Raw genomic sequence first — 23,712 nt, 5'->3', positions numbered from 1 at the left:
CCTGATTGCCATATTTCTACTTAGCACCTTTATTCCACTGAAATACATTAATACTCCAGTTACAATCTACAAACTGCAAACTGAAATTTCAGTTGCAGCTTGATTTGATTGTGGGCTATGATTGAATATTAGTTTACTTCCTCTATCAAGGGCTCTGGAGAACTGGAAAACTAGTTTTCCTGGTGAACTATATTGTTTTAATAATGAAGTTCAGTGTTTTTAAATAAGTGTGGCATGGTGAGGCACTTGCCAGGTGCCAGATCAGGATGACCTTGGAGCATTGCAGTGTTCTAAACCTCCATCAGCTAGATAAATAGACTTTATTCTGTGGAAACAAGAAAATGATTGTGCAGCCTTCCAACACAGCCCTAGCAATTTTAAGTTAGCAACAACACAAAACATTTGGAATTCAGTGTCTATCAACAGCCATATTTGCCATGAAAAGTGAAGAGCAAAGGTTGTAGGAAAGGGTAAGGACAGGCTAGAGAAAAATAATTATGGAATAATGAAGGAACTAAGTGCATCATTGTGTTAACTTAATACTACTTAGCATTCTTCTCGGAAGCACAGCAAATCCTTAAACCTTGTCTCTTGCTAAATGAACTTTGGAAAGCATAAAGGAAGAACCTTGAAGCTTTTGTACTATATATGTGTTATCTTGAATACCGATGCAGCCATTTGAGTCTATTTCCTGTTGTGTGTTTCTATTTTCATCATCTTTTATGCAAACTAAAAAAGTTGTTTTCTGTATGCAGAAATCGATATTTTTACTGCTTTGCTTTTCAACTATTCTGGGAAATCACAATCAACATTCATCATGATCACTAAAGGGATATATGTAATGATTCAGCATGGTGTCCTTGAGAAATATAGTATATAGGCAACCCAGAATCCCTTCCCAGTTTTATCACCAATATACTCACTGTGTGACTTTAGCCAAGTCATTTAACAACTCTGGGGTTATTTTCTCAGATGCAAAATGAAGAGATTGAACTGGATGGTCATAAATATCTCTCCTAACTCTTTAATTATGTCATGGCCTGCTGTTGGAGAGGAGGGGAGGGTGTTATACTCAGATTAAAAGGGTACTCTCTGTGTTCCAGCTCCAGAAGCATAAGTCATAATTTCCTACCAGTGAATTTACCATTAGAATTAAATCATTAAGCACAATTAGAAAATAGCCAAGGCACTAAGATAGCATGATAATATAGTTACAAAACATGCCCTGCCATAAACAGGAGGCCATTTCTTCTACAAATATACCCAACATCTTTAGGAAGAGTAGTCATCAGCTTAGAATACAACACTAATAAAGCAACTTACAGCTCTGGTTCCAGAGATCTTCAAGGTCTTTTTCTCCTCTCATACTTTTTCTTCTTTGTAATGATTATTATAGTTAATAATAAGAACAGCACTTACCTCTCAAGGTTGTCATAAGGATCAAATGAGATAACATGCATACAGAAGTGCATAGTATAGTACCCAGCACATAGTAGGCACTCTATATAAACACAAATATCCTTCCCTTCTTCCCTTTTCCTCTAGAAGCAGTTTTTAAGTGGGTAGGCCACTTGGCCAGGCTCCCAGCCCAGTTTCTCCCTTAAAGCCATAGTTAGCTCTCTTCTCTTGCCAGGAATCAAATTTCTTGAAGTAGCTTCTTGGCTTGAGTAATGACTCCCTCCAGGGCTGAAAGTTTTAGTATTTTTTTAAGAATGGTGAATCTTCTTCCAACCAGTGCCAAGCTCCTCTTCTAATTCAAAGAAAATGTTTACATTATAAAAAACTAACAAAGGAAGATGTGTGTTTGAACTTCATTAGTATATTAATACACTTTTATTTTCCTTGACTTAATTGGGAGAAGGGAAACATTTCAAGTATAAGGATTTAAATTTTTTAATAAACTTGTTTGATATCAAGGTACAAGACAATTCTTTTGTCAATGATCATGGGTATCACTTCTTGATACTAAAACAAATCCAAAAGAAATAGAAATGCTGTCTCTGTTAATATTTTAGATGAATAGATTGGTTGTTCTAGTGTCATATGTTTTATGAAATTTATAAATGTGTGATCATCATTGCTATTGAATTAAAAATGCATGAATATTGGCTACAGGATTAGGATTGTTCTTGTGAGTAGAAATGAAATATGATGCTTTGAAGACCAATCACCTGAAACTATATTGCACTTGTCATCAGGAACATAGATTGAAAGCTGAGAAGACCTTAGAAGTAGTTCAGTCCAACCTTATTATTTCACATATGAGGAAACCAATGGAAAAGTAACTGATTACATCAGTAGAAAGAACACTAGGCTTGGAAACTTATTCCATTCACACAGATCACAGATTGGTATACCACGTACAACTTAGCATCTTAGTGAGATAGGTGAGATATTGAGAATTTAAAGAATTTGCTCATGGAAGATAATTTTTACATCGAAGAGTTCCGATGAAGGACTCATTTCTTAAAAATATAGAAAATTGATTCTCTATGTTCCTTTCTTTGTATATATAGCCAAAGTCTCCTCTATCTGTTGTCTCTTCTAATTAGAATGTGGAATCTTTGATATCAGAGACTTTTCTCTTTATATTCTTAGAGTATAAGAAAGTGTTTATAAATGCTATTTCATCAATTTATTCAAACTTATATAAAGAGCTAACTATTTCTTGTTTGTTTCTGCTTTAGAAACTGCCAAACTTTGGGCCATATCTTGAACTGCGGAAAAAAATTATGGCAGAGAACAAGATGAAACTGAAGGAGCAAAATGTAGCTTTATCTCCTCTGGAAAAATCCTACTATGTTCCCAAGAAGCCCATTCCAAAAATCAAGGTAACAAAATTAAAACAAACCCCCAAATAGAAAGAGATGCCTATTGCAATGTTCCAAGTGTTTATTAACTCTAAATGATTCATGTAAGTTCACAAAAAGCCACATAGACATGTCTTACTATTATTCCATTCACATTGCATAATAATTACTGGCATTTATTTAGCACTTTGCACTTTCCAAGCCACCATTGTATGTTGGCACCTAGTAAAGTAGCTGGACCTAGTAAAATTCATAGAATTGCAAATATATAAGAAACATCAAAAAAATTTAATCTAACCCTCAGCCCAAAAAAAATGAATCTTGTCTATAAAATCTCAAATCACATAGTGTTGAAGAGCCCATTATACCCCCAAAAAAGTTTAAGCTGGTCACAATAAATGTTCCAGATGTAGATTACTCAGGATGTTTAGTGTAATCATCATCAATGTCACCCCAAAGCAAAAGCATGTGGAAAACCTAATCTGCTCAAGAGAATCCCTCTTCCATCATAGTGGCAAACAGTTTTGGAAAGTACATCTCTCTCTGTTTTATACCTCAGCTACCATTAATAAACAGAGATTATCAGAGTTGTCTTTGTTGCTATGCCTTTCAAATATGAGGGGGAATTCAGTTTTCCCTTCTTCCCATATTTGATGTACTCGCAGAAAGCAAAGAGTAGATAAGATTATTGAATTGTAATGTGTTTACCAAGCATTAACTTTATTTGATCTATTTATGAAAGGAAAACACATTTCCCTAAGTAAATCAGAAAGAACAGTGTTTGATTGAAAAAATAAGTCATGACCCTGGAGTTTTTAGATAGATGGGCCCTGGCAAGAGATGATCAAGATCTTGACCATCATTGTTTTTGGTGGAGGCCCATGGAGAGGAGAAAACTACCTCTATCAATACAACTCTTGGTCCAAAAGGAAAAACCTATTCAGTTCAGCATCTTTAGGCAGAGAAACAGGGATGCAAAGAGTTAATCACTCAAATAAATCATCTTAGAGGAGTTGTTCCTTTGGAAGAAAAGACTAAGCTAGCTATGGATTGAAGAATTAGATCTGGCAATTGAGAATGAGCTATGCAGAAGAGCAGGCCCTGGGAGTCCAGTTGGGTACCTAATATTAGAAATGCCAGAAGGTATCTTTAAGAGGACCCTTTTAAAAGAAATGTTACTTCTAGGTACTACAATGCTAAATATTAACATTGGCTACATGTATGCCCTACATCTCTGCCTCACTGAAATTGTACTGACTCCTAAGTTTATACCCTTCTTCTCATGGGTTACTAAGAGAATTAGTGGGAGAAAATGCCATAGGCTTCTTTGCTAAATGGTAATTATGTCGATAGACAGTAATGGGGAAGTACAGTGGTGGAAACTCATTGGCAAGACTGTTTGCAAAATACTTCCCTGCCCCAGGGTACACACTTGCTACTTGATATTAGACAAACTGTCTGAGCAATTTGGGGAATATTCCAATAGGGGATATTCCCATTCCTTCTATTTCCTTTCCTCTGAGATAACCTCCCACTTTCACTGCTTATATCTTATATGTATATAATTGATTATATCTTGTCTACCCAATTAGAATGTGCATTCTGTCAAGACAGGGATTGTATTTTGCCTTTCTTAGCTCAGTGCATAGCAATTAGCTACCATCGAGGATCAGTGTTTTCATCTTTATGGTTACTCCCTTCATTGACAGATCATAATTATTCTATAAATTAAAAGATAGTTTTCATGAGTTATTGTGTCTGAAAAAGTCACCAATTTTTAAATACCCTTCTGATGAGTCTCTCTGATCCTAACTAAGGTTGCTCCATGACTAGGAGACAAACAGTCTATAGTCAGGCATGAATTCAAAGCTTGGGTAAAGCCTGTGAGTATGTATAACATATGAAAGTCATCTATGTACTCCACTTAAGCATCATAGACAATTTTAGGAAAGATCTTCAAATGCCTATTTTTTTTTAAGTCTCAATTTGTTTTTTCCCTCTTTTGTATTCTTTATATCCTATAGGCTCTTAATGTCTAATGGGCAATTTATGTCTGCATAAGTGGGTAAAACTTTAAATCTTATGAATTTTTTTCACTTTGCTTTTTATTTCTTAAAATATACTTTAATCTGTTCTTTACAAGGTTATTATTCTCTGTGTATTGGCAAAGATGGGTTGCATTCAGAATCAGTTTCACGGAAATGTTTCTAGATTTCTCACTCTCTATCCCCATGGCAATTGTATCATGGTTCTAGACACAAAAAAAATTTCTCCTTATTTCTATGGTTAAGCAGACTGTAATCCACAATTGGGTTTCCAACTTCCATTTTTTTATACCAGACACTTTGCTTCCAGAATAACCCAGTAACACTGAACTACACGCTGTTCCTCATACATGAAATTCCACCAAATTCTACCATTTGTCATTCTTTACTAAAATTTGGTTTGGCACTGGCTGCTAAATAGATAGAACTTTTAATGTACCCTTCTGGCTCTCAGTGTAACAATATTCTCTGGGTTGAAAGATTTAGAGTTTAAATTTCATTTGATTTGTGCTTCACCTGTTGAACAAAGTCAAGAGATGCCCAGAATCATACTTGATGTGCTGCACCACTTCATTTCTATGGCTCCAAATAAAATGAACACTTGGGACTTTTAGCTGCTTTTTAGTCTTATAATTTCAGACATTCTCTTGAACAAAAAGCATGGGTTGGAAGAAAATTTATTTGTTCTAGGAACCTTGACCAAACTTCCATTAAATCATTTCAGTGTCATTAAATGAATGAATTGTGCATACTGATGGGGATGAGAGAATCAGAAACTGTTGTGCATTAGCCTCAACCCTCAAAGAATAGTACTTTACAACATACTTTCTTTTTATGTTGGACATAAGACAATCTTTTTTTTTTCTTTTTTTTAAATTAGTGGAAACTTCCATCATCTCTTTTTTAAATATATAAATTAGTAGCTCTCCTTTTCCTGTAAGTATAGTCTCAATTTTTCTGGTCTGCTTTCTTCTTTTATATAAGAAGTTCCAAAGAAAAAAGTTATTTATGTTTTTTAACAACGGAAAAGTCAACTACTTCCAAAGGCAATTTGACCTTATGGGTTTTTCAGTCCTATTTTCTTTTCAGGTACAGTTTTGGTATTGTTTGAAGCAGGGAGAGAATCAACTCTACTTGCAGTAAGTCTGCTACTTCACTATTAGAAATAAAAGCTACAAAGAGATAAATAAATCATAGAAAGTGAAAGTTCAGAAAGAGGGAGTTGTTAAAGACATGAAAGCAAAGGACTAAAAAAAATGAAGACAAGTTTGGACAATTGAAAGGATTAAACCCAAATTTTTGAAAGTCAGACACCTTCACAATCCCCAAGTAAAAGAATTTCACTTTAGAACTCAGTTCAGAAAAAAATATCCAATGTAATAAACTACAAAATCCCCAGAAAAATATTAATGACTGACATTTCAGAACTTTAACCACATCTCTACAGACTTGCTAAGAACCTTCTGCTGAAGGGGATCAGTCGCACTATTTCCAACCAGAGGCTTTCTATACACATTCCTTGTGCTATTGAATCTTGAAAAATATTGTGCCCAAGCAGTGTGCAGTCTGGAAGCAGATAGGAAGCATGTGGAATGTTTAATACTCATCCATTTTAGGGACAATTGTCCCTTGAGGAAATAAAGAATTAAAAGTATTGAGGCAATTGGTTATTTTCCTAATTGATTAGAGATTTAGAGGTAGAATTTCATTTCACAGGTAAGCATACCAAATGACACCAAAAAAGGCCTTTTTTTCTTATCCAAGATCCTACCTGGAGGACAGAGCTGAGATTCAAACATGAGATATCTGAATCCATATCTAATGTTCTTTTCACTACACTTTCTGATTCCTTCTAAGTTTTCCTGATCTCCAGAGTTCTATTCATCTGTGGTTCACCTTCTGAAATGTGGCATCCGATAGAGGTAGAAATTCATGGGTTCTTATTAGAAGGGAGAGAATCTTGTTTTTGTAGAGTCAGTTCATACCAAAGTACCAAAGTACAAGTCACCCTCTACTCAGTAAACAACAGTGGTTCCCTCTTATGTCCAGGATATAATATAAAATACTTTGTATTTTACTTAAAGTCCTTCACACCCTCATCCCTTCCTGCCTTTCCAGTCTTCTTATTGCTGTTTTCACTTCTATTTTCTTATTCTTTTAATTAATAAACATTTATTTTCTCTCTTCCTCAGAGAAAAAAATGAAAAAAATATATACAGGGTCAACTAAAACAAATTCTCACAATGACCATGTTTAAAATATGTCTTATTCTGTCTCTTGAGTCCCTGTTTGTTGTCAGGGACAGCATGTATGCATCATCAGTCCCCTGGAATTGTGGTTGGCTTTTACAAGGTGAAATAAACAGTTAGAAAACAACATTGTAAAGGCAAAAATCTTTTTTACTCTTCTACTATTTTATGCCCTTCCTTTCTTGTTCTATGATACACAAGCCTACTAGACATTCCTCATGCATGAAATTATCCCCCAGTTCTGTGCCTAGAAAGAATGTTGCCCCTCCTGACTTCTGCCCCTTGGCTTTCTTGCCTTTCTTCAAGCTTCAGTTCAAAGTTTACCTCATTAAAGAGACCTTTCCCATCATACTTAGCTAATCCATAGGGTCAATACTTTATGTAATTTTCCATTTATACCATTATATGTATGTGCATGTGTGTATGTACACGCAGAGTGCATGTTTCCCCAAATAAACTACTGGGGAGGGGGCCTTCTATTTTTATTCCAGCATTCATTGCAATACTTGGCATGTAGAACTTAATAATTATTGACTGAATAGGATTCAGCTTTAAGTTAAGATCTGGAAGGAGCCTCAAAGATCTTTTAATCCAATCCTTTCAATTTACAAATCAGGAAACTGAGGCTAAGATAAATAGGGATGACTTACTTAGGGTCACATAAATGGCAATTCAAATGTACGTCTTATCTTTCTGGCACCAAGCTCAGTTGTCTATTCATTAAACCATGGTACTTTGGCCTCCTCTGGCATGCACACATTATTTGGGACTTAACAACCCCTATTTTACAGGATTTAAAAGAGTGTATTAATTAAGTACTTGTATCCTAGTGCCTTATACAGTGCATGGCAAGTATTCAGCAGTTAATAAATGCTTGTTGATTGATTGATTTCCGAATGGAACCAAAGAGGTTCTGATAAATTGAGTAAGATATAAATAGAATAAATTTGTCCAGTTTTCTGGGATCAAAACTACAAATAATGGAAAGAGAATTGGACTAAGAATCAAGTAACCTGGATTGTAATCTTACTTCTGCTGCTATGTGACTAAGAGCGACCTTTAGAAACAAAATGTGTTCATCTATAAAATGAGAGAGGGTTGGAGAGTAGATAATGTCCAAAATCCTTCTTCATATACTTTAAAACTTCTAGTACAAGACATCTTTTTAGTTTCAAGATTTAAGTATAGAGACAAATATGGGAAATGGGCATAGATTTGTCCTAGAGATATAGCAAACATTCCCCAAAGAACCTTTAGGAAGCTTTATATAATAAATTGTTGATTCCCCAAAATCAAGTTTGGAAAATGCTTAGTACACCATCATTTCCAAGAAAGTTTTAAATTGTTTGGCAATAAAACATGTTTTATAATTGAGGTTGAAAAAGAGGTGAGAAGAATTTTCTTCTAGGATGGTATCTGGAAATATAACTCCCTCTATGAACTGTCATCCTTCTGACAATTTAAATTTTACCACCTGTTAAAATAAGCATCTTATTTGGTATTGGCATGAATGGCAAGTGCCCCTGCTTGTAAGTGAGGAGGAAAAAGTAGCATCAGGCAACAAAATTAGTCTGAGCCAACTTAATAATATAGAATTATATTATATTAATTATAAAGGAAATCAATTATATGTAATCATTTTCAAGATATTTATATAGTGACTATTATGTTCAAACACTGTGTTAAAGACTTTTTTTAAACAAATATTATCTTATTTGATTTTTTAAAAGTTCATGGACACCAAGTTAAGATCCACTATTAAAAGGGAGAGGACTTCAAATTTCCTGTCATGCTAAAAATATAGTTCCATACCTTCATTTCTGAAATTATATTTTTATATTTTTTTCTTAAAACTTTGAGCCTCATCAGACCTTGCCAATGGTCAGAAACACACTAGGGCCTTACCTACCCAGTCTAGGGCATGAATGTCATGCTTGCTTAGTGTAAAGTTTATACTTTAATATCTCCTCTCCCTAGCCCCTCTTATCCAGGTAATTGTTTCCTACAGTTCTAGAGACTTAGGGGAGTCTCCCATAGTTTCAGAGTCCACTCTGATTCCCCTTGGAGCAACTAGATGGGGTTATTTAAATGACCAGAAGCTGATTCCAGAAGCAACTTGGAAGAGGAAGAGAGGCAAGTATTCCCTGGAATTGCCCTGTACTAGGAAGTGAAATGTTTGTAATAACCTGTTACATGAAAATATATGTAGCAGTACAAGAAATGTACTGCTGAATGTAAGCTGTTACTCCGTTAGAATACTGACTTATGCTATTAAAATATATTATAGTGTCTCAATAGCCTTTCTAGAACCTGAATGGCAGTTCATCTCAATTTCTCTAATTTCTTATACTTCTTATTTTCTATGCCATTCAATTTTGTTATTTAAATGTTCATATTTATTATTTTTTCTTTCCCAGATAACTCTGAAGGCAAGAACTAGTTATATTTCTTTGCTCTCTACCTACCCTCATCATAGCTTCTTATTCAGAGTTAGACATATATAACATGCGTGTTTCAATTAATAAATTAATCTATCTGGTAATGCTTATATGTATAAATAGTAGAGTGCATTATTATTCATTACTAACTATATTTTAAAAGGCTTTAAAATTTTGTCAATGCTTCTCTTAAGAGTGATAATATCAAGTTAACAAGCATTTATTATTTAGTACCCACTATGTGCTACACACTCTGCTAAGTTATAGGGTTATAGGGAAGGCAGTAGATATTTCTCTTTTCAAGTAACTCACAGTTTGATGGGGAAACATGTAAACAACTAAGATATATGGAATAAAATGGAGATTATTATAGAGGGAAGGCATATGATTAAGGAGGTCTGGGAAAGGCTTCTTACAGAATGTCAGCTTTTAATTGATACTTGAAAGAAGCCAGAAGAAGCAGGAGTCAGAAATGAGGAAGGAAGTTCAGCCAATGACAATTCTCTGAATTGGAAGATGGAGTTTTATATGATATATTTCCTACAATAGAGGATAAATCAATCAGTCAAAAAATATTTCTCAAGCTCCCAATATGTTCCAGGCTTTATGCTAAGTTCTAGGGATACAATAAGAAGCAAAAGACTGACCCTGCAAGTAAGGAGCTCCGGACTTAATGGAAGGATTGTTCCCAAGGTGGGAGAGAAAGGGACTCATTTACAAACCCTGCTTATTCTGCAGCTCTAACACTCTTGTCATATCTCCTGTGGCAACTAATTTCTTCTTTTCCATCTTCAGTAAAGCAGCTATTATTTACTATGTCTATAAAATTGTTATTCAATTTATTTCTTTCACTTAACATATCCCAGCTTATGTCTCAGGGACTGAAAGTCCTCATCAATATTGTCTTGTTCTTTCTGTAAGCTTTTAAAAGTTTCTTCTATCACCTTTCCTATCATATTGCTTTCTGTGATAAGATAAATGAGCTGTAAGAATTTCTCACTACCACCTTATTCAATTTATTATTGTTTAATTTGATCCATTATAATTCCTAAATGTTCATCTTCAAATGCTTCTTATAGCAATTGCTTCTTACATCTCACTTAGCTAGAGTGGTTTCAGTACAAAAGAAAAGATATAGTACCACGTTGGCTGCCTTCAAGTATTTGAAGGGCCATCAGGTAGTAGAGAAATTAGACATTCTGTCTCACCCTAGAGGACAGACCTAGCAGTTAATGGATAGAACAGAGGCAGAGTTAACCTTGATATATAGTAAGACTTCCTCACAATTGAGGTAATTCAAAAGTAGAAGGGTCTTCCTTAGTTAAGGAGTGAGTTCACCTTACTGGCTCTTAGAAAAGAGAAAACAATCTTTCAATGGCTATGTTGAAGACAAAAATTCTGTTCTGGTATGAGTATGCTCCTCCTTGGGGCTCTCTTCCTACCAGATTTCTGATGCGTTCATGTTAGCCTTCAAAACCATCATCAGCAAAGCCATCATCAGCCAACCTCACAAACTGAGGACCCCCACATGGCAGACAAGCCAAAATGAGCTAAACTTCAAAGCATTGTGAGCCAGACAAGTCATATCATGATCAGTTCCTCAGTCATCCTCACTGATAGGGATAATCCAAGACCCCAGAAGCCTTGAGAATGGCATTGCCTTTTGTCCATTGATTCTTCTTCCAGCCAAGACCCCATGGATATCATTGAGGGAGCAGTGTTAGGGTTGTGCTGCTAGTTTTGTAACAACCAGCTCTCACTAAAAGAAGTATTTAATATTAATCTGCATCATTGATATTTTCTCCATCACATTAAGTGTAGACAATCAACAAACCAACAAACAAGCAATGATTTAAAGCTTTTTTCTAATTTCCAAGATGTAAACCTTCACATTGAGAATTTAACAATGACCAAGACATCTCTAAGAATAATTCCTGGAGAAAAGCCTACCTTTTCACTACCAATAGCAAATTCTGATCAACCACCATGGACAGGAAGATATAAAATGGCAGCATCTTCCAGACCACTGATCTTATCTCAAGTCCAAACATTCTCTCCCCCAAATTGGTATCCAGATAATTAATTCCTATGGGAAAGGAACCAACCATAGTAGTCTACACCATAAATAAGACAGCTTAGCCGAAACAACAAAAGCATTCTGGAAGAGAAACAGGAGGTGCCATGGGCCAGGCAAATCAAACCACTCTTCCTATCTCCCCCGAGAACTAGGTGGAAATATCTAAGAGCTGTGGACCTGCAGATCTCAGCAGCCTTCATTGTGGGCACTGATCTCTGTGGTGAGGGAATTTTAATTTAATGTCTTTACTTTCTACTATACTATGCTGCCTGCTCTTCCCACATCCATTTTTCCTGACATCCCTGAAGGACCTGGGTGTTTTGTTGATCCATTTGATAAAAGCAATAATTTTAGTTTTGGGGGAAAGGAGGGAATAATAAACATTTATCAAGTGTCTTCCAATTACCTTAGGCACTGGTCTAAGCCCCTTTACAAAAAGCTCAATTTGATTTGATCCCCACACTAAGGTAGAGTGAGGTAAGGTAATTGCTATTCTGATCTCCATTTTACAGTTAAAGAAACTGAAGCAGGAAATGAAATTACTTTCCCAGGGTCACCACAGCTTGTAAGTGTCTATAACCAGATTAGAACTCAGAGCCTGACTCTAGAGCTAGCCTTCTATCCTCTCTGCCACCGAGGTGCCTTTGATAACAAATTCTCTATTTTCTTCTGATCGGCTTCTACTTTTGTTTCCCACCCATTCCCTTGGTGGACACCACACACACACAAACATCCCTTCCCCAACACTTTCTGCACTACTATCTAAGGACTCTTTATTACCTTTTTGATTTTCCCTATAGTATTTCTTACATCAGTTACTTACACAATATTTTGTTCTTTTTGCCTTTGTTTTTCTTCCTTAGGGCCTGAATTCTCTGTCTTAGTGTTTAATATTTTCTCTGTCCACCCATCTGTTTATTTTAGCTCATTTCTTCCTTCCTCTCTCTCTGCTGGCCTCTTTATAGATTCCTCTGTTCGATAGTTTAAACTCCATGACACTGCTTTGTTTACCCTCTCAGCTAGCTCAGTGTATTATTCCCCATCTGCTGCAGAGAGAGCACCCCAGTGTCCCACAAATCCAACTCCCTCTTGTTTGAACTAGTCTTTCAGTCAAGCATCCAAATTCTCATCTACCATCTCTTCCCTGGTTATATGATTTGTGACAGGAAGATTATTTCTCAGAAAATTAAAACTGTTACAGACCTCATTGTTCTTTCTTTTTTTTTCCCTGAATGCCTAATATTTATTGGAAGCATTATCCTTTTAAGGCAATTAAGTGACAGAGTTACATCCATGAAATAATCAAAAAAACATCTAATCCTTCAACTTGAGTACTGCTATAGGTATGGTAGGAATAAGGGACAAATCATATAACATCTTTGAATCTTCCTTTGCCCATCTAAAATGACATTTATACTATTTACCTCAGAAAGTTGTCCTGAGGAAAGGACATCGTAAACCTTTATGCACTATAATGATGTGAATTATGATTGTTAAGAGTTCAGAAAAAGAAAGGAACTAGCAACTTAGAACATTTTCCTATTTCTCAATAACAATATAATTTCAATTTCTCTAGCGCTGTCTTGAGGAAGGATGCATGGCATCAGGGCTAGGGACCCTAGTAATTGCCTTGCTGAAAAATCTAGGCTCATCTTCCAAGAGTGCCTTTTCTTGAGACTGATGATGTCAGGGTGGATAAAGAAATTAAGCTCATTCTGTTGCCAGCATATGCTTTGCTTTGCCTCCCTGCTCACTGGAAGAGTACAGGATATCTCAGGCAAACCCCTTTAGTGTAATCTAACTCTGGCACTAGGAGGGATGTTGGATGCCCTGATGACACAAAGAATTTTGGGTTGGAAAATGAGAGACTTGGGTAACATTTTTATTTTTCCTACCTACCAACTATTAAAGCTTTAGAAAGGCACTTCCTATCTTTTGGTCTCAGTTTCTTTATCTATAAAGTCTCTGAGATTCTATGTACTATGTACCTGGCAACAAATCTAGGATCTTTATCTATTACCATATTACAGTGAAATATTATCTGTCCTTTATATCTACTTACCTTGAGCTGAACTTTCAGGAAATGACACATCATGCAGTGCTAGTAAAAGCATAGAAATTCATATTTAATCAAAATGTTTAAGAATGAGAATAACCCAGAAGGAGTGTGATTTCCCCCCCTCTTCCTTCTCTCAATTCAGAACTAACCTTTTAACAACAGCTCAGGGTTCCCAAGAAATACTGAAGATGTTAATGTCTAAAATGCTTTTGGTTATTTATGCAAAGGAATCAATTGACTAGGGATACCCCCAAATCAAGGATGAACTGTTTAGCATAATTAGCTAACTAAAATGATTAGATTGAATCCTAGGACCCTTCATAATATGAGTTTGACAACATGTGCTGAACAGATGGGTGAGGATACATATCTTCCTCTACATCCTCTCCTCCAAATTGGGCGTTTTATCTATAGTGTGAAGAATTTAGCATAACTTATTCTTGGGGCTTTCCCCCAAAAGGGATGTCTGGAACAAATTTATCGACCTGCAATTATCCACACCCATCTTCGAATAATGATTGCAAGTTTTCCTAATCTCCAAAGAAATATGGCTCAGTGGGGACCAGTCCAACCATATGCGCTTGACTGATTCTATGTCTTTCAACTGACTCCAAGATGCAAGGTTTGTGCTCAGGAGGTTTATCTAGCTTTTCAATGCTCTTTGAAGGCTTTATTTTTTAACCAATGTGTAGATTTTCCAACCATGTAAAATAATAATTTATTTTTAATATCATATGCAAGTATAACTTTACCTATTAAATTGTCATCATCGTTATTTTTTTTTTTAAGTTTAAACATCCATTTTCAGATAACAGTGTATGGAAATTCTTTTAGAAAATTTGGAAGATGAAAAGGAAGTTATATCATATCACACTGCTATAAGAGCTAGAGACTCCAAATGTTTTTATTCCAGTTAATTTCCCATTCCATTCTAATGTTTTTAATAACTTTTTAAAAGCTCTGCTCTAAATCTGAGGCAAGTTTTCTTCCTCAGGTAGCATAGGACCCTTAGCAGTCACTGGTAGTTCAAGATAAACATAGAAGGAAGTCTCCAATGGAATGCTCCAGAGACCTTCCCTTGGCTTTGTATAGCTTAACACTTTCATCCATGATGTGGATAAAGGAATGGGCAGTATGTTTATTAGTTTTGCCAATGACACAATGCTTAGAGGAACAGCTAACACAGATTGACAGAGTCAGGGTCCAGAAAGACCTTGACAGGCTACAACATTGAGCTGAATTTAATAAAATCAAACTTAATAAAGATAAATATAAAGTTTTACACTTGACTTCAAAAAACTGACCACGCATGCAAAATAGCAAGACATGTTAGACAACAGTCTGAAAGATGTCTGGAGTTTTTAGTGCATTGTTCAATATGTGACAAGAAAGTTATAACTAGACAGGTAATATACAATTGAAGGTTATGCCAATGCACATGTTTTCTAGGAACAAGAAGGTAATAATCCTATCTTACTTTGCACTGGATAATTATACAGGAACACCATGCTCAGTTCTTGATACTACATGTTAGGAAGAACAATGGTTAGATGGGGGATACCAGAAAGGAGGAGCACAAAATAAAGAGATTTGAGTCTATGTTACATAAGAATTGGTTGAAAGAACTGGGATAATTAACAGAGAGAGAAAGGGTTCAGGAAAAACATTATAAATATCTTCAAGTACTTGAAAAACTTATGTATTCAAAAGGGATTAGCATTTTCTGCTTGGTCTTCATGGATAGATCCAGGAAGTGAAAGCTACAAAGAGTCATATGCAGGCTTGATATGAGAAAAAATAATTAGAACTGTCTAAAAGTGGAATGGTGTGTCTCAAGGGCTAATGAGTTCTCCATCACTAGTCAGCTTCAAGCAAAATCCAGGTGACCACTTGTCAGAAGTATGGATTTTTTTCCAGGTATGTGGTGAACTAGGTTTTCTTACTCTAAAAAATTGTATGCTTCTGAAACTACTTCCTTCAGGAAAAAAAATCTGGAAATGAGTGCTCTTTCTCTGAAAGAACCTTATAGTGCTTATGAGACTGTCAGTGGAGAAACCTGTATCATGCTGAATCAACTCATCATTTCAAACAGTGGACCAGTTCAGCCAATGACTGTTTTGACCAACGTCTTTACAGAAATGACAGATTGTTTTTGCCATCAATCAGGCATAGTCTCTCATAGCCAAAGAATCACTTCATGTACTTATTTCACAAGGTTATTGGAAAAAATTAATCAAGGTCTAACCGATTGTCATCAAGATATATGCTCATCATCTAAGTTTAACAATTTAAGATCAACTCAGCATAATTTTATTAAATGCTTCCTCTGTGCCAGGTACTGTGCTAATAAGCACTAAAAATGTAGAAATGAAAACAACAAATTGTTCCCCCAAGGAGTTCACATTCTATTGGGTGAAAACAACATATACATGTATACCAACTAGAGGAAACAGGAAAGGCTTCTGAAAGGAGATTCTGTTTGTAATGGGTCTTGAAGGGATCTAGGGACTCTGAGGGGTAGGGATAAGAAGGGAGAGAATTCCACATATGAGGAACAGTCTGAGCAAACCCAGGATGCAAGAGAGGGAATGTTATATATAGGGAATAGCACATTAAGTCAATTTGGCTTGAATGTCAACTGCACAAAGGGGAATAATGTGAAATAAATCCGAAAAAGATAGATTGGAATCAGATTGTGAAGAGCTTTAAATGCCAAAAAGTTGTGCTTTTGTTTTATCATAAAGGCAATTGGGAGCAAAAAGAAGGATCTTGCGTTATGGAGTGACCTGGTCACACCTGTGCTATAGGAATATTGATTTGGTGGCTTTGTGGAGGATAAACTAAACAGAGAAGTGAGCTGCAGAGACTATTTGAGAGACTATTGCAATAGCTAAATATGAGGAGTGATAAAGGTCTAGATTAGGTGATATTCAGAAAAGAAGAGAAATGCAAGAATGTTTTGTAGGTAGGATCAACAAAACTTGTCAATTGATTAAATATGGCAGGAAGAGAAAAGGAGAAGAGTTAAGGATGAGTTCACAGGTTAAATGGCTGGAATGATCATGGGGCCTTTATTGAAATGGGAATCTTTAAATTAAAGAAAGATTTAAGGGAAGAGATAAAGGAGGGATAGTAACTAAGTTGAAGAGACTCCCCCTACTAATTCAAATCAGTGCTAGAATGCTAAAAATAAGAGTTCTGTTACTTGCCTGGAGACACATGCTCTTTAAATGTCACAGGTGAAACTTAAAACCAGGTCCTTCTAGCTCCAAAGACAATTCCATGTTTATAACACCATACTTCTTTTAGGAAATAAATATTCAGTTCTATTTTGGACTTGTTGAGTGTGATATTTCCATGATGATGCCTCGTATCCCAATATTTATACACAACTAAATATCATAATCCAAGCAACATACATTCTTTGTAGAACCTTTTGCTATATGTGCCTAGGCTCTCCTCTGTTACATGACCATGGATCTTAATGAGAAAACTATGTTATTCCAGAGCTAGATACCATGAGTCCAATGTTAAACAAACTTTAATCAGTTGGTTGGGAATTTTAAGGAAGCCCATTTATGATTGGACTTTGTGCCTCCTTGGTGAGACTGGCAGACACCTTTGGTAAATATTGTAAAGTCCCATACCCATGCTTATGATAATGTGCTTTACTAGGGTCTTCCAAGACAAACAGGCTTTGGCTATGGCCTCTGTAAGGGACTATCATTTACTGCCCAAGAACCAGTTTAACTAACTGGAGACTTACCATGTCTACAGGTGGTTACTAGGTGAAAAAGTTAGCCCTGGAGGGAAAGGTAGAAATTCCCTCTTATTTAATAGTCACACTATTATATAATTCTTTTTCCTAAAGAACAAAGGGTTTAAATCCTATTAGAATAAAAGCTTTTAGGGAGCTAGGTGGCACAGTACATAAAGTATTGGACTTAAATTCAGGAAGATCTGAATTCCGTCTCAGATTGTCACTTAGCTTTGTTACCCCTACGCAAATTATTTAAACTCACATAGCCTCAATATCTCCTCATGAATCAAATGAGACAATATATTTAAAAGTGCTTTGCAAACCTTAAAGTGCTATATAAACTTTGCTAGCTTTCATTTATATATGTGGAGGTGGTGTGGGGGCCATGTGGGGGCATTCCATGGTTGCTTATTGCCTTTCATACTCAAAGAGGACCAAAATGTCATTTCTTTGTCAGGTTCAAAGTATAGTGTCTGCCTGTGGCTGATCAAATCAATGTATGATATTTATATAAACATATATTTGATAAATATGATAAATGTATAAAGATCCTTACAAGTCTAGAAGACCACATAAATATTAGCTATTATTATTATGATTACTTATATTTAAATCCACAGGATTTAACTTAATGCTTGAGATAATAAGAGATGGGGATAAGTTCTTTTCAGGACTAAGCCCCTTATTCTCTCTCTTCCCTCATAGAACCTTTAATAGCATCTTTCTCTATATTCTAGCTAATGCTAGTCAGTCTAATCTGCCGAACAGTAGCTTGCTCCCATCCCATGGAGTATTTCCTTTTTCTTGGTTAATTGTGGGTTCTCAAGGGTAACTTGTTTTTTTTTTCCTCAGTAACTATATGCTGCTCTCCCAACTTTATTTCATATTTTCCATGCTTGATGCCTATTTTACCCCTTATTTTTGTCTGTAACCTATTCTCCTAAATAAGCCTGCCTTTTGCCAGAGAGAGAAAGAGAGATAACAGATAGTTAATAAGTATTGATTGATTTATAGTTTGAAAGCCATATTGTTTAGAGCTCAAAAGAAGTAGTAAGAGATTGAGTCAAGACCAGGAGAGATCAAAGAATTCTATAAAAAATAGAGAATGTGCCAAGATGGCCATTTTCCCTTTTTAAGTTAAAGTCAAGTATCTTGGAATAGGGACCTTGAACACAAAGTATCTGTTCTTAAAAGTTAAAAACAAAAACAGAAAATCTTGACAGTGCCCTGCATTGACAAACATTGTTACAATCGTCTGTTTTGTTTTATGAAACAAAGTGTATTTTATTGTTGATGAAACATCGTCTGTGCTCTACATATTAAGCACACTTCCAATTAATATGAAGAACAAAGCAATATATAACAGCCTAGAAATCCTCAGCCGTGAAAGAAGAAAAACTTAGTTCTTTAAATGTAAAAGTGCATCTGATCTGACTATTGGATCAGCTTAATTTATTATCATAAATTAGAATATTTTAATAGTGAAATATATTCTTTTAGAATTGGATAATTAAGCAACAAGATGTGACAGGTGGGTGTATTGCCAGATAGCTTTGCTAAATGAAAATTAGAATCTAAACAGAGCAAAAAAAACTTATAACATTAACACTTATAGAATTTCCTCCCTTACTCCCATCTATGTAGTTTTTCTATATACTTAAATGTCCACTAAAGTGTTCAGATATTAAAACATTAGCCCATTGTTTTTTTATCTTTCCCCTTGGTTCCTTAAAGTACCCAAGTGAAAGTGAAACAAAAGAGGTGTCCTTTCTCCTCCAAGGGAGACCTGGTAGCCTGATGAAGATGCAGTAGAATATTTATCCAATTCAATGAGTCCCCCCCAATATTCTAAAGTAAATATATAAGTGGCCCATTTTTCAGAAGACAGAGACTTAGCTGTAATTACATTCTAAATTTTTATGAGCATTAACATTTTATCTGCTTCATGTAATCTGAAGTACAAAATCCCAAACTCCTGTGTTACTAACCAATAATATATTAAAACTCAAAGTGATGTTCATTTAGATGTGGAAATACTCCAAAATGTACAATGTAAGTGATTCAATGCTTGATATTTCTAGGACATAATTGGGAAAGCACTGCAGTACATTGGAACATATGGTGAACTTAGCAAAATTGAGCAAGTCGTGGCTCTGATTGATGAAGAAATGTGCATTAACTGTGGGAAATGCTACATGACCTGCAATGACTCTGGATACCAGGTAGGAAGATGGATCAAATTACCCAAAAGATCCAAGGAAGCATTATTTGGGATGTGTTGATAAAATGAATCCTGTCACTAAGCATGTGATTAGAAATGTATCAACTGTATTAAAATATATATCAAGTATTTTTTCACCTCTCATATATCTCCCTATTTTCTTCAGCAATCATTTAGAATTCATAACTTAAAAATATTAAGTAAGCCATCATTCAGTGTCTACAGCATGGTAATTTAATAGCAGTAGCAGATAGAACTCATTTTATAGGAAGGAGAAACCACAAGAAAGGTATATAGGTAGCTGTTAATATTGAAAAAATACAATGTGCTTTATTGGTGAACCTCAATACTATTTATCTAAAGATTCATATCAACTGTCTTGTTGGCTTAACCCTTATCACTAAGAGAGAGTTCTCCATTCAATTTTTACTGAGCTCCTAAAAGAGGAGTATATATGATCCTAAACATACCTGTCTGTTGGACAGGTGAATTCCATGTAATTTCTTTGTAATTTTCAAACATAGGTAAATGATATTGCTGCTGTGCTCTCAGGCCACTGCTGCTTCTTGCAGGTAGCCATAAACTTCTGAAACAGTGTTCCTAGCTCTGCAGAGAACTAATTCTATAGGAAAGTCCCTAGGGATTCTGCCTTCAGATAAGGAACAAACTGGAGTGAAGGAAATAATCATTGAAGAATAACATGAATTAACCCTTTTATTTTTGATATCAGTGATGGTATGATAAAGGAAGCATGGTAAGATGGACAGAGAAGGCTGACTTCAAAGACTTTAAAGTCTTGTCTCTGACCCATACTGGCTATAGGACCATGGACAGGTCATATGACTTCTCAATAGGTATTCACATATAGCAGAAGAGAGTCCTGGCTAAACATTCAAAGAGTCAAATCCTGCCTATATCAGATCTGTATGCCAAGTCACTTAATCTTTAGTTTCTTTTTCTATAAAATGAGGAAATTGGAATAAATAGCATCTAGGATTTCTTTAATCTCTAGATCTATAATGCTATGTTCCAGTATATAGTAGTCTTAGAGAAGTTATGAATTTCCCTGATGAAGTTCACCCCATTGATAAAATCACAAGTCTAGAATATTATATCTCTAGGGAGGAAAAAAAGAAGCTTACCTTAGATAGATTCATCATATGAATGTGAGATATTTATGTCTCTATAATGATGTTTTAACATTCATTTTCTACTGTGGCTTAATTGGTTGGGATATAGAATTTTCTTTAGAGACCAAGTTTGCAGTTAGTGTTAGAATGCCCCAAAATATGGTAATATCTACAAGGTGTTTTTTAGTTATTTTACCTCAAAATGTTAGGTACATTATTATTATATTAGTAATAAGCAAAATAATGATTAAACCTATAAGCTGCTTTTCATTTTCTGGTGATCATAATTTAATAGACTTGTGTGTATCTTTTTGCTAACTTAATATGTTTTTTATATTAGTTCTGTCACTCAATTTCTAATCCAATCCTTCACTTTCTAGTCTCTTGCTGAAAAAGTTCTAGTCTGGTTTTTTTGTTTTGTTTTGTTTTTGTGGAAATAAACTACATAGCAATGTCACAGGTATTATGAATTAATTAGCCAGTGTGCATATGGGCAGGCCTAGAAGACTTCTAACTAAACTAATAAAATAAAGGGTTCTGTGCCTTGGAGGTTCTGTTTCCATCGAAGTCTAGAACATTGCAATAACTTACATAATGGAATCTCAGTTATAATGGGGAAAATATAAAAATCATGCATAAAATAACTGGATCTTCTTAGAAAGTCCTTCTTTTGTCTCTTCCATCTCAAAAGGATTAAATGTCAGAATTTTAAATCTTCAATTCCATGTAAGGTTTTGTGTGTCTGAAATTTTCAAAGCATAAGATTTCTAAGACACAAGTATCTTTTTAGTCCCTTCAAAGATGTCACTTGGATTTCTTTTTATGTAAAAGGGGGAAAAAACTGATGGAAAAATTTCTCTCTAAACCCCTGCTACAAATTTCATCTTACAAAATATGGAAACTACTTCCATGGAAGAAATATCTTAGAGAAAAGGTTAAAATATCTACAGGAATGAGTTTCGGTGCAGTATAATCAGGTTCAGACATATTTTGAAAGACAAAAAAATTAAGCAAAGAGGATCACATATGTTTTTAGTAAATAGATAATATGATGACAAGTAGCTTTCTTTTGGTACTTTGCTATTCATGTAAGATTACCTTACAATCACTAAATCAGAAACATTGAATTGTTTACATACATAGGATTTGGCACATTTCTCTTATTGTTGGGATAGATTTACTTGGTTTATAATTAGTTTTTGTTTCCTTCTCCCCTCCCTCCAAAGACAAATCTTGGTTCTAAATCAGGCAGAGGTCTTTCTTTTTACATTGAAAAAAATGTAACATTTTTTCATATTGAAAATGTTTTTGAAGCCTTGAGCTTGGGAACATAGAAAAGACCATGGTCTGTATATTCAAAAAGCCCAAGATACATTTTTTCAATGTAAGTACCTAATGTCACCAAATAGCCAAGCAAATCTAGCCCAGCAATGTGTTTTCCATGTCTGTTTTTTTTTTCCATTAGATTATGAAGAGTATAAAATGTTGCTGAGGGAAGGAAAAGGGGGTGGGGAGGGAAGGGTCACATTAAAGCATCCTAGCTATATCACAGTGACAAGAACCCTCCAGAACTGAGAAGAACAAATACCACTGGTGAACTGCAATGTGACTTAGAATTGTTTCCTCACAAGAAGAAAAATACCCTAAAGAAATTTTAAACCTTGTATTTTTAAAGCAGAGTGATCTTTTTTCTCTCGCTCTTTCTCCTCCCCCCTCTTTTTTTCTAGCAGCTAATCTGTTGCTATAGTCACACTACAATATTCTGAAGAGGGTTTCTCTAGCCATGATACTACAGCAGATAGGAAAATGGGGAGCATGCTTGACCTTTCCCAAGAATGACATTGATACCATTTATTTTTGTTTGCAGGCTATACAGTTTGATCCCAGTACCCACCTGCCCACTGTCAATGACAGTTGTACCGGTTGTACTCTGTGTCTCAGTGTCTGCCCGATTATTGACTGCATCAAAATGGTTACCAGGACAACACCTTATGAACCAAAGAGAGGCTTGCCCTTAGCTGTGAATCCAGTGTGTTAAGGTGATTAGTTTAACAGTCATGGCAAACAGAGTCACCAGTGGAAGTGGATATGTTTTCTAATTAGATCATTATTTTTAAATCTCTCTGCATAAAAATAACAGGGATAATAATAGTAACAATAATAATGATGACGATGATAATAATAATAACCTTGATGACCAGGCTGCCCGTAGTCATAAATCCTAATGAATATTTTTCAGAGAAAAGTTTTGTGAGATGTAAGCTATCCGTTGGTTAATTAGATGTTTTCTGTCAATTCTGTCCATTGTCGAGAAACATTAACTTTTCTTTGGCAATTAATGCTCTAGTTTCCAAATTACCCTGTGCTGGGCTCTGTCTTTAATTCCTAATTGTAAGTGAAATTAAGTATTTTGGAACAAAGTGCAATTTAACATACAAGAAAACCGTTGCCGGGGAAACATTTTATAATTAAAAATTACATTTAATTTTAACACTGTTTCTTCGAAAATGTAATTAGCTCCATAAAGCACAAATGAAGCAAGTTATTTTACTATGGAAAGAAAAGAAAGAAAGCTTTAAAAAGGGTTATAAAAGGTGGATTAAGTACTCTCCCACAATATAAAGCCTAGCTTCTGCTTTGTACTAGGCACACACACTGATACAAAGCGTGAGTATTTTCTAACCACCACCATTACTCCACTCCTGCTTAAAAAAATGTCTAAAATCTGTACTAACGGATACAAAATGTTTTCTTTTAAGTGTTCAATCTACATTCTTAAGCTCTGAGTTGTTAATATGAAGTTCTGAACTAAAGCTATGGTTCTGCTGCATAATGAATTCACTTTACATACTTTTAATAACTTCCAAAATTATATATTGAGAGGTAATGTGGCCTGCAAATTGGGAAACCTGGTTTTAAATTC

General features: G+C 35.2%; 1 protein-coding gene across 1 annotated transcript in view; it reads left to right on the top strand.

The window, feature by feature from the left end:
• The window catches only part of DPYD (dihydropyrimidine dehydrogenase), a 956,758-nt gene extending 933,397 nt beyond the window's left edge, over nucleotides 1-23,361 (top strand). The window contains exons 21-23 of the mRNA XM_074262758.1: nucleotides 2,688-2,831; nucleotides 19,520-19,660; nucleotides 22,657-23,361. Of these exons, the coding sequence (XP_074118859.1) occupies nucleotides 2,688-2,831; nucleotides 19,520-19,660; nucleotides 22,657-22,827 (456 nt within the window). The 3' untranslated portion in view covers nucleotides 22,828-23,361. The remainder of the gene's footprint in view (nucleotides 1-2,687; nucleotides 2,832-19,519; nucleotides 19,661-22,656) is intronic.
• The last annotated feature ends 351 nt before the right edge of the window (nucleotides 23,362-23,712 follow it).

Source organism: Sminthopsis crassicaudata, chromosome 4 (assembly GCF_048593235.1).
Source record: "Sminthopsis crassicaudata isolate SCR6 chromosome 4, ASM4859323v1, whole genome shotgun sequence".
Taxonomy (NCBI): Eukaryota; Metazoa; Chordata; class Mammalia; order Dasyuromorphia; family Dasyuridae; genus Sminthopsis; species Sminthopsis crassicaudata.
The sequence above is the reverse complement of the archived record's forward strand: the minus strand, read 5'-3'. Positions and strand labels throughout refer to the sequence as shown.